The sequence below is a fragment of the Guillardia theta genome, assembly GCF_000315625.1.
Source record: "Guillardia theta CCMP2712 unplaced genomic scaffold GUITHscaffold_149, whole genome shotgun sequence".
Taxonomy (NCBI): domain Eukaryota; class Cryptophyceae; order Pyrenomonadales; family Geminigeraceae; genus Guillardia; species Guillardia theta.
The window spans coordinates 121,559-133,446 of NW_005434525.1; the positions used below are offsets into that span (position 1 = coordinate 121,559).

Sequence of the window (11,888 nt, forward strand, 5' to 3'; positions counted from 1 at the left end):
ACCCTGGGGCAAAGGGGGCAGCTTGGCAGAGCTGACTCACCTGCTAACCTTGGGCGGCATGACAACAGCAGAAATAGCTGATGTCTACCGGTATCAGCTGCTGCGCCAGTCCCTTGCAGCGGTCCAACTCCAGCCGCTGGCAGGCATGCTGGTCGCTGGGGCGCCAGGCCAGCAAGTCCACAAAGGCTTAGGTCAGAAAGGCTTCGTCGCTGTAGGGGCCAACGTCATCTGGAGACAGAGGGAGGTGGAGTGGATCGTCTCCTCGAGCTGCCCAGAGGCGAATGATACAGCATTTCGAGCTTTCCGAGAGAGCGAAGCGATGGAGGGAGTACACCTGACTCTGTTCAGCGAGGACCCGAAGATCAGAGAGGCGCTCGCAGTCGAGTTGACAGCCGATCGCTTTGTGTCCAGAAATAAGTTGAAGAAGGCATCAAGACTGCAGAAGAAGGCAGGCGGCAAGGACGGCAAGGAGATCAAGATCATCATCAAGTCGACGGCGGCATCTGGTCGCTTCACGAGGAAGGAGATGGAGGGGCTGTGCAACGGCGGCAACACGTCCATCGCAAGAGTCAAGAGAGTCTTGTTGGAGATCGCTAACAGGCTCGAGATCAACGTTGAAGGCATCGACATGGAGGAGGATTTGAACACGAAGTCCTGGAACGGGTCCAAGCTATGCATCTTCCTTGGCTCCACGGAGGATGCTCGACGCATGATGAAGGAGCTGCCCTTCTATCTCGAAGGCGCAGCCACCAAGCTCGAAGCAGTCGGCTTCGACAAGGAGCCTGAGGCGGCTGGTCAGCGGGGCACCAGCGACGCAGCGCAGCGACAGGAGGAAAGCGAGGGAGAGTGGCTGGAGTTTACAGACCTGGAGAGGATCACAATGGAGGCAGCATCTCCGTCAAGCCAAGAGGACATGCAGCTCGTCAGCGAGCTGTCAGCAGTCATCGAAGATGCAGCTTCTTTGAACGAGACGGGGACAAGCGAGCCAATCAAGCTGGTCCTGGACAAGGCTGTTGGCAACCTCCACGACACCTTCTACTCCCCGGGGAGCCTGGAGTTCATGTCGCTGGGAGAGTGGACGAAGACGCCAGAGGAGCAGGGAGTGGGACGCAACGTTCTCAAGGAGAAGCTGGGGAAGTGGCTGCAGAGCAAGCGCTGGACTCGCGTGCAAGGAGAGAGCAAGAAGGCAAGGAGGGGCAGCGCGTTCTCGCCACGGGCAACGGCAGCTGCTGAGCTTGAGCAGGAGGCGGAGAGCGACGACATAGAGCGTCGATCTCTTAGCTTCCTGTTCATAGCACTGAGTAAATTCGCAGAGATGCATGTGCTGGCCTGCTCGCTGAAGGTGGACAAGAAGGACCGACTGCGGGTGGAGATGAGGGAAGATGACGAAGAAGAGGAAGACATGGAGGAAGAGCAAGGCGAGGGCGAGGAAGAAGACGGGGCGAGCCCGTACCGAGCTTGAGCTGAGCTCAAGGTAAGGAGAGAAGGTAGGAGGCGACCGAAGGCCAAGGTGAGGAGAGGCAACTCTCCTGACTGAGGCTGAGGAAGCTGAATGGAGGAGGAGTAGGTGGCGACCGAAGGCCAAGGTGAGGAGAGGCAACTCTCCTGACTGAGGCTGAGGAAGCTGAATGGAGGTAGAGTAGGTGGCGACCGAAGGCCAAGGTGAGGAGAGGCAACTCTCCTGACTGAGGCTGAGGAAGCCAAGAGAAGACAGCAGAAGTAGAAAGTAGAAAGACGCCTCAGAAGCAGGGTTCGCATTGTAGGCCGTGTACTCCCAGTGCTCGCGCGCCTCTTTAGACTAGGATCAAATTGCAAAAGCCCACAAAGAGGCCGAGCAACATTCTAGCATTCTAATAAACTCACATAATAATAATAATAATAGGGTTTAGGGTTTAGATCCCTTTATCTGAGGCATGCAGATCAGCGGGATCCCTGCGTGGTAGAGCAAGAGTCGCCAGGAACGCAGGAAGCTCGGGAAACCATCGAGAATGCTTCGAAACATGTGGCCAATATCTATTGTGAACCCTGACGAGATCGTGCAGTACCGTACCTCCAGCTACCTCAAGAGGCAGACGGAAGCTGCAACGATGCCGTCATCAGCCGAACTGATGCGGAGACTGGATGAATTCGCAAGGCAGAACCCCAAAAGCAGGACGAGCAAAGCTCTGAAAGCAAAAGAAATTTCCTTGGAAGCCTTAGCCGAAGCCATCAGTCAGACATGCAGCTTTGCTGAACCCTCGTCACTGGAGAATCCGAAAGGGCTCAGGCAGTGGGGTGACGATGTCAAGCAGTGGTACCTGTCAGAGTTCCAAGCTGACAGACAAAGGCAGATGGAGGCCAGATCATATGATGATCAGGGCACCAATGTGCAGACGATTACCATGAAGGTACTTGGGATCCCTGCATACTTTTCCAGACAGGTGGAAAACTTATGCCTCAAGCTTGAAGAGCAAGGCTTGATCGTCGATCAGACGCAAGATAGCAGGAGCCTGATCTTCAAGGCTCCCTTGAAGCCTGACCTTGTGCAGGCAGCGGAGATCCCAGCAGTGATCACCTTTGTCCGCAATGAGGCGGCTGAGAAACTCTGGAAAGGAGAAGGTACCTTCAAGGTGGCAGGCAGGAGGATTCTAGCAGTGAACCCAGCAGCCAACCCACCGATCTCGTTCAAGATGCGGCCAAAGAAGGAGAACATGAGCAGAGTTGGAATCCTAGCTGAGGTGGCCCAACTCCTGATGCTCAACGATTCGAGCACAGGTGACATATGTGAGATCTACAGGCAGCTATGCCTGAAGCAGGGATTAGCGATCATTGATCTGATCCCAAACGCGGGAATGACAGTGAACCTCCCCCCCAAGAGGAACCTGCCGCCAAAGAAGGTGTTCGCTGCGGTAGGAATAGAAACAGTCAACCAGAACAGAGAGGTCGACTGGATCGCAACGTGCTCGAGCCTTGAAGCAGCGGACATCGTTCTTCAAGCATTCGATCGACATGGAAAGGATCGTGCAGGAGTCACTTTGGGACTGGTCTCAGAGAATGACAAAATACTGAAATGGTTCTCAGTGCAGATGGAAGCAACGGCGCTGCACAAGAATATGAAGAATGCGGTGCGACAAGAGGGCACGGCAATGGCAACGGGAGCAGAGATGCTGTACTCGGTACAAATCTCCTCTCCTGTGCCGTCAGGGAAGTTCTCCCGAAATGAGATCGAAAAAATCTGCGCAAGTGACGAAACGGGCAGAGCAAAAGTCATCCGAAACATTCGGAGGGCTGTCGCTTGCTTTGATCCACAGGTGGAAAAAGATCTCCAACGGATCCACCTCCAATGCGATCCAGAAACAGGGATCTGGGATGGGTCTGGTATCATTCTCCGGCTACGCAGTGAAAGTAGTGCAAGAAAGATGATGGCTGAATTCCCCACACAGCTCCTCTGCTGGCAAGGCACAGTTGAAATCCAAACGACAGCGAGCAGTCTGAACCTCCAAGTGTCGCCTCAGGCAACTCGCGATCAGTCTAACCCTGAGGCCAGGTCACAAGCGACGGGGACCAGAGCAGAAGGAACTGTGTGGAAAGAGATCGAGCTCAGTTCCATTATCAATGAAACAAACCTCCCAGATGCGGGAACGGACGTGGTCGTCGAAGAACTTAAGGAAACTATTGCTGACGTAACTAGGAGCGAGCTGCAACAGCAAGGACAGCTTCAACTCCATCTTGATGACGCGGTGCAAGAGATGGCTCCGGAGAGCCCAGGAAATGCATCCTTCCCCACGCTACAAGAGTGGGCTGATAAGGGTGCCAACGCGGCAGAGAATGCCGTGAGCAAACGACTGCGTGAACGAGTCAGGGTGATTGCAGGCAAACATACGTGGAAGGTAGCGAAGCGCAAGAACAGCGCTTTCGCACCAAATGAAGAGAAGCCATTGAAAACTGATCTCCTCTTCATTGCTTTGAATAAATTCCTGGAGGCAACGGCGCTCTCCCTCGTAGGAATGCTGGGAGATAGAAACGAATTGAAATTTGTTTTGAGCAGTGAGCTACAGATGAAAGACGCTCGAATGGAAGCGGAAGAGATGTCGCTTGACTCCTTCCCAGCAGCGGAGGAGGAGGAGGAGAGGGCAGGTGGGACAGTGGGCACCAGGGCGTGGTGGAATCAAGCAGAAAGAGACAAGAAGGTGAGAAAAAGAATGACAAAGAAAATCCAAAAAACAGAAAAATACAAACATTCGACTTGATAGGGGAGATCCCCTGGAGTCTACGGGAAAACAATAAAGAGTACGGAGCAGCGGCGCTGCTCAACTCAGGAGAAGATGGATTTCTCTCTGAGGACGTTATGGAGGCATTAATCGTTGAGGTAAACCGAAATTTAGAACCAGCGGAAGACAGATTTGAAATAGCATGGCTCCAAGGCACGAGGTATGCCAGCGAGCAAACTAGAAACCAATTTGGGCTGCAGAGAGGGACCATTGTTCTCCCGAGAATAGTAGCGGGTTTGAGAGATCAGGAGGGAAGGGCAAGGAGAGCAAAGCGACTGTTAGCCGGAGCAGATCAACCATTATTATTCCCATGCGTAGAAAACGGCAATCATTGGATCCTAATCGTGGCAGATGTCAACACAAAAAGAATACACATCGTCGACTCGCTCAACACGGCCGGGGAGAGAGACCTGGGGACAGTCAGAAGTCAAAGGGATGCACAGTTTCAATTGGGGGGCGCACAGCGAATGGACCTAGCATCACTCGTGGCGACGATCATCACCGAGGCAATTAGCGACCAACAAGAACAAGACGACAAGGCATGGAGGGCATGTGTGTCAACGGGACTGCAACAAACGGACGGCTACAACTGCGGAATTTTTGTACTACTGCATCTGCTACTGATCGCAAAGACACGAAAGCAGACGCAACAACACGATATCTTCAACATAGGTAGGCAACAAGGCGTCCCGCCACACCAACAATGGCTCGTGAGAACAAGGCACCTGCTGCTGGATGGGCTCTGGGGAGGGGGTCTAGAACAAGTGCACATGCGAGAAACGATCCAATGCATCTGCAGAGCGTTACAACACGCGCAAGAAACAGGCTACAAGGAATGGCAAGCAGCAAAGCTCACCATGGAACGTAGACCTAACCAGATGGAAAGGCGAGAGAATGGCCAAAAACGCGCAGGCGAGCTTCAGATGACCCAGGTAGCCGAAGATGCATGGCTAGAGGAGAGATGGAAAGACGGAGCGGCCCTGCAAATACCAGACAGGTCAGCACAGGGGGACATCCTGCCATACCCCCCTCCACCACCTCCCGCCCCATGCCCCGTCTCTCCACTCCAGCCACCTTCCCCCCCACCAGACATGCACGCAGAGACAAACTCGAAGCACGACAAGGAGACTAGGGGGGAGGAAGAGCCATCAGCCCCAACGAAGATGCAAGAGAGGCACGCGTCTCACCTTCAATGGGCATCGGAGGCGGAGGAGCAAATCCTAACAGCAAGCAGCAACGCACACGAGGCTACCACCGATAGGTCAGTGCACTCAGCATGGGTGGAAACCCACAAGAAGGACAACGCTCCAGGCAACATCATCTCTCAAAATGTCAATGGATGCAGTCAATTCGTGCTGAAACACATCCTGGCATATTTGATTGAGAAGTATCATCCATCTATTGTCATGTTGCAGGAAGTCAGGGTGGGGCGTGGTAAGAAAAAGGAAACAGATCTCCGAATGATGATCAAGAAAGAATGGGGTGTTTATGACCAAGGGTACAGGGTTTGGGAGAAAGGGTAAGAGTGATCTACGCCTTGTGATACTGGCGCATGCTGACCTTCTCCCGCGCCCCCCCTCCTCGCCAAATGGTACAGCATTGGAGGGGGCACACAGACAAAAAATACAAGTTTTACAGATCTCACGAAAAAAAGAAAACATACTTTTGTGTAACATTCATATGCCAGTGGCGACGGAGGAGGGGGAACAAGACAGCATGTGGAAGGCGCTAAGCCAGATGCTCAAGCCAGACCCAAACATCAAGCTCATCATCATCGGAGGCGACTTCAATGCATCTCGACAACATCCAGAGATCCCCATGAGAATAGGATACGGAAGCAATTCGAGTGTACACCGTGCAGATGAGAAAATGGAGCAAGTCTTAAATGAGCTTGGGCGAGTCCAGACAGTCACCTGCGAGAAGATGTGCAAAAGCAGCACACACTTCACCTTCTCCACATGGTACAAGCAGGGTCACCACCAAGCGAAATTGGATCATATCTTTGCTTTCCATCATCCATCTCGCACAGTAAGCCTGATATCGCAGACCGCAGAAGACTGCATCATAGGAGCTGCCGTCGACCACAGAGCACTCGTAGTGAATGTGAGCTCGCTCGATGCTGAGGGGGAGCAAGCCATCCCAAAGATTGAAATTCTCCCGCAAAGGAGAGATCGAGAAGCAATTCCTCGACGAAAGAAAAGGGTGGTCGAGATGGACAAGTTATCAGGAAGATTAGGTGTAGAATGGGCAATAGCACTGGATGAGAAGATAACAGCGGCAAAAGCCCTACACCAAGACTTGGACATTCTCGAACTGATAACAACAGCCCTCCCCACCAAGGAAATCCCCCTACGAGGCTCAGGCGGTAAACGACATGCATCTAAGATTCAGATGGATCTGAAACGGAAACTCAAGCAACTTCAAAGGGATCTGAGAAGCGCATCAGAAATTCCAGACTTTATTGATCGGGCACACAAGGAGTCAAGCTTACACGCAGAAATAAGAGAGAATATGACCAAATTCAAAGAGATCTGCGCAGCACAGGACCAAGAGATATTTCTGAAAACATGCGAAGAACGAAGAAGACGCTTGGGGACGATAGGGAGTAAAGAGTCTCAAAATGCAATGGGCAAGAAGTCAGACTTTAAGCCCAAAGCCCCAATGCTGAGTCAACTGTCAGAGAAGTGCCACCCAAATACAATCGAACTTACGTCATGGAGGGATCTCCAGCCAGCGCTGCAACAGCCGGAGACAGCATATCTTCAAGAACTGAACCCGTTAATCGAAACATTCTTACAAAGCAGCTCCAAAGAATCAAGCAAAACCTTTTGGAATGCAAGACATCAAACCATGCTACACGTCGAGACTCTCGGGGCGAGAAACCAGGCAACACAAAAGCTGTCCATAACTCTGGCGCCTGCACACGCAATCGTACCCATCATCCGAGGACTGATCACCCGGGGGCAGCCAGGAGGGTGGCGCTTAGTAGGATACAAAAACATCGAGCAATTCATCCCCATGAGATTGGCAAGAGACCTCGAAGATGAAACCCACACGGCAACCTTCTTTGCAGTGAACGGCTGTACATTGAACGGAACATGCGCACGGGCTGAATGTCAAACAAAGGGAAGAATGATTCCGCTGTACGACAAACGTCAGGAAAACAAAGAACCAAAGATCCTCTTCTTCTGCAAAAGCTGTCAATTATTCACTACCATCAAACCACCGGACTTCGACCCCCCAGATCAAATCAATCAATATCAGACCAGGGAGATAGAAATAGCATACCCGCTGGAGCCAGGAGAGATTCAGGTCTGGATCCAAAGACTATCCAACCGCAAGGCAGCAGGCATGGATTTGATCTCAAATGAGATCCTGAAAGCTCTACCTGATAGCGCAAAGGAGGAGATAGGGGAATATGCTGGCAAGGGTCAGGCTCTTACCAAAAAATGAGCTCTGTCATGTCCTGGAGAACCAACGACCTATATGAGCTCTGTCACGTCCTGGAGAACCAACGACCTATATGCGTCCTCTCCTCGGTGACGCGGATCTTCCAGGCGGTCTGCTGACGAACAACCAGGAAGGTTTCAGACCAGAGGGAGGGACGATCCGGCAGGGCCATCGTCTACTCAACATCATCGAGGAGGCTCAGAGCAATCAACACACCCTCATCCTGTTATACCTTGACTTTGCAAACTTTTTTAACAACGTGGCAGTCGAATCCATCGCAAAAATCATGGAAGTATATGGCTTCCATCAGCGTGATGTAGACGTGGTGATAGCACTGCAGATTCAAACAGAGAGGTTCGAAACGGCAGCCATCCCGCTTCTCAGGGGATTTCTCAGGGGATTACCTCAAGGCAGTCCTGCAAGTCCTCCCAAAACAAATCTACTGCTCAGCATCCTGTCCAGACAACTCGATCAACAACAAGACGAGATTGCAACTCAGCATCCCAACAACCTGTCATTCGCAGATGACCTTGTACTGATAGCCAACTCAGTGAGGGAAATGAAAACACTAGTTCAAGTGGTAGAGCGATTCTGTAGATGGAGTGGATTAGAACTGAACACGAAGAAATCTGAAATCACCAGCTTTGATTATCGGCAAAACATCAAGTTCTTCGACAAGGAGTTTGTGAACCTACCACCGACGAAATGGTTCAAATATCTAGGGATTCGAATCAGCTTGTGGCGATCAGGAGGAAGAGGCAACAGGGTGCACACCTGCCCCTTCACGTGGGGAGAGAAGGAGCATATCTTCGAAAAGACCAGGGAACTGACAAACCTGATTGAATCATCGGCCTACTCTGCAGCCCAGAAATACTACCTAGTCAAAGTAGGTATCGTGAATATCTTTCGATACTCAGCGGTACTCGTTAGCTGGACGTGGAAAGATTTACAAACCTTGGATAACCTCTGGACCAGAGCGTTCAAACGAGCTATGGGATTGAGTAAGAGCACAAGCAATGCGATTTTTCGCCTACCTTGGGACAGTGGAGGCCTCCAACTCCCCCATCCAGCACCCATCTTGGGAAGGGCGGCGATTCGGTATCTAGAGAAAGAAACGAATAAGAAATGCAGGGTGGATGATGATATCAAAAGCAGTCTGATCCACAAACTAACATCATGGTGCAACCAATGGGGGTGCCAAACAATAAGCCAAGTACAACGAGAAATCAGATCGGGCAGACTCAACGAGATCGAAGAGATAAGGGGCCCAGAACGACTCGCAATATGGGTAGCGGAGAAAATGCAGACAACTATCAGCTGGGAAATGATTGAAAGCAAGATGAGACCGGGGACAATAGCTATGCTACACGACATTGAAGACAAGAGAAAACTCCCTGCTCCCAGAAGAACAATCCCTGCGTACATCTCCTGCTCGGCTCGGCAAGGCTGGGAGAGCTTTGCTAAGGCATGGAGAAAATTACCCCAAGTAGGCTATCACTACCTAACAAGTATCTTACCTGTTCCAGATACCGAAGGCATCTCCCTGCACCTACCCATTCGACTCTGGCCATTCCCAAAGCAACGGGAACAGGCAGAAGAAATCCTTGCACGATATCTGCAAGTGAACGTCATCTGGGCAAAACTCGGTCAAGAGCAGGCAGGAACAGGGAAGAGAAGAAGGCCAGCCAGAGAGGAAGGGAAGCCCTCAAACAAGAGAAGGAAAGGAAAAAGGGAGGCTAGCCCACACGAGCTCCTGCCACCCACGAAACTAGCCAGACCGGACCAAGGGAGAGAGGAAACAAATAGGAGGGCTCATACCCGGGAGATTTTGAGGGAGCTCCTCCAACATGACGCTACTTACTATGGGGATGACAAGAATCAGCGAGAAAGATTCTGCTACACTTCAGGGCGCATACCTTTCAAAGTTCATGGAGACATCGCTATCTTTGAGCCGCCCCACACAGGAGTAAACACAACCTCGGACCCACCAATAGAATGGGTGGAAGCGTCGCTGGACTCGGCTCCCTTCACATCTGCAACAAAGGAAGAAGAAGACGGGAATCACCGAAGAGAATGCAATCAAAGTATCCATCTGGTGCTGGAAATAGTCAATATGTTGGACGACGGCGAAACAGAAGCTACAGCATGGTGGCAACAACTCGAAGAGGTAGTATCAGAGGTTCGCCAAGAAACAACACAACCATTGGCATACGAGTTTTTACAACACCTAGCAGAGATCACAGATTGTGACATCAGTACATTTCGTAACTGGCCGACACTACACACACATCCCCAGGCTCTGAGCAACAAGAGAGCAAAGGAACTGCAACGAGTGGTGGTTTGGATAGATAAACAAAAGAGATTTCGCGAGCACATCCTGCAAAACACAATACATGTCATTCTGATAGGATGGAAGAATAACATTGATGAGATACCAGAAGGCTTCGAAATTATCAGCCGGATCCCGAAAGGCGCTCAGATAGCATACGCAGCAAACTTTTGGGGAACAGGGAATCGTTGCCTGATGAAAACGTTAGAGGAGCTATGGATACTCGTCAAGCACACATTCCCAACATACCCCAGAGCTCAGCTTCATGACAACATCCTCCCAACGTATGAGGAGATGTGTAACCAACGAAGGGGTCAGATCCAGCCGCGCAGCGATCACCAAGGCGGAAGGCATTTCACAGCAGCTATTGAAGGAGACGTCACACAGAGCAGAAAAAATAGAACCATGCGAATAGGGTATGTTCTCCAGCAACAAGCGACGGCAGCAGGAGGAGGGATGAAAATCAATGGGAAATGCAGCATCATTCGAGCGAATACAATTGCAATTGGCTTACTGTTCCAACATATCCTCGAGGAAGGGATACAAATCAAGAGGGGAAATCAAGTCACAATCATGTATCAGTCCACCCGCTTTCACCGCTTCATCACGAATACATTACGCATTGATACCATGCGATACGAAGATGAACTGCTGGAGGACCTACATGATCGATTACTCACTTGAATGAAGAAACTCGAGGGGAGAGGAATCAAGATCCGACTTCAATTAGCAAAAGAATCTGACCGACACATCCAAGAGGCAAAGGAGATGGCCAAACAAGCAAAACAAACATTTGCCTCGGGATGGGAGAAAGCGATTTATGACAGCGCAATGGAGTTCACCATCGCAGGAGAAGACAGTCCTACATCAGGAATGGATAGATTGAAGAAGTGGGACTATATAATTCGACAACAGGCAATGACTGCGAGGATTCGAGCGGGAGACCTCACCTTGACGGAGAAATTCATGCTTGAAGTACATGTGGGCAGAAACCTACTCGCGAAGGCGTTTAGAGTATGCCAAGGTTCATTCACACGAACAGCAATTCAAGCAATCACCTTCTCAGTACCGACGAGGAAGAAGCTCTTTCAATGGGGGAAGACTAACTCATCATGCTGCCCCCACTGTCCAGACCGAGAAGAAACCTGGGGGCATATTCAGCTGGCATGTCGGCAGTTTCAAGCAATGATCCAACAAGCACACAATCAAGTCATGAAGAAGATCAAGGTAAGACTGCAGCAGAGTTGGAGGAAACAAAGGCTACAGGTCACTACATGGTGGGAAACTCCAATGCGCATCGTGATGGAAGCGATGGGGACTTCAATGCACCAAGAAGGACAATGGATACCAGACGGTTGCTGCTACTTTACAAACATCAAACGCATCGTCATCATTGAATTCGCAAGGACATCGGAATATGACGGAGTCGAACACACAAGCCTGGAATGCCTGAAGAAGAAATTTCAGGAAAAAGAAGAGAAATATGCCGATCTACGAGCAGAAATCATAGCTCTGCTCCCTGACCATGAAGTTGAACAAGCAACATTCATAGCAGGAGTGAAAGGATCGATCATGGAGAGGGAATGGCATGAGAATTTCAGGAGGCTAAGGGTGGATGACACGGAATGGGAAAGCATCAAGACAGCAGCAATCAAGCAACTGCTGGAGGTGCAACACATGCTATGGACGGCAAGAAGGGGAAGCGAGTCGACCTAGTCCGATGGGGGCAGGTGAGGGGGCAGGCGCGGCACAGGGGCAAGCCACCTATGGAGCACAGGCGGCAGGGAAGGAAAACAAGCCTAGCATCAAGGAGGCAGGCGCAGCTCATGGTCATGGAGGGAAGAGGTGGGCGACTGGGG

General features: G+C 51.0%; 1 protein-coding gene across 1 annotated transcript; it reads left to right on the plus strand.

The window, feature by feature from the left end:
* Positions 1 to 4,872: 4,872 nt before the first annotated feature.
* Positions 4,873 to 5,862, plus strand: GUITHDRAFT_155792 (hypothetical protein). The gene is given in 5 exon segments (XM_005821227.1): positions 4,873 to 5,043; positions 5,107 to 5,230; positions 5,438 to 5,648; positions 5,665 to 5,668; positions 5,734 to 5,862. 5 exon segments carry the CDS (start codon positions 5,021 to 5,023, stop codon positions 5,771 to 5,773), a joined length of 402 nt encoding a protein of 133 aa, XP_005821284.1. The 5' UTR covers positions 4,873 to 5,020; the 3' UTR covers positions 5,774 to 5,862.
* The last annotated feature ends 6,026 nt before the right edge of the window (positions 5,863 to 11,888 follow it).

Bases quoted from the DNA above. Each gene is read 5' to 3' on its own strand.
- GUITHDRAFT_155792 (XM_005821227.1), top strand. From the start codon at position 5,021: ATGCGAGAAACGATCCAATGCAT. The intron at 5,044-5,106 runs CTGCAGAGCGTT...AGCAAAGCTCAC, and splicing joins CGAGAAACGATCCAATGCAT to CATGGAACGTAGACCTAACC. The intron at 5,231-5,437 runs CTGCAAATACCA...CACGCGTCTCAC, and splicing joins GATGGAAAGACGGAGCGGCC to CTTCAATGGGCATCGGAGGC.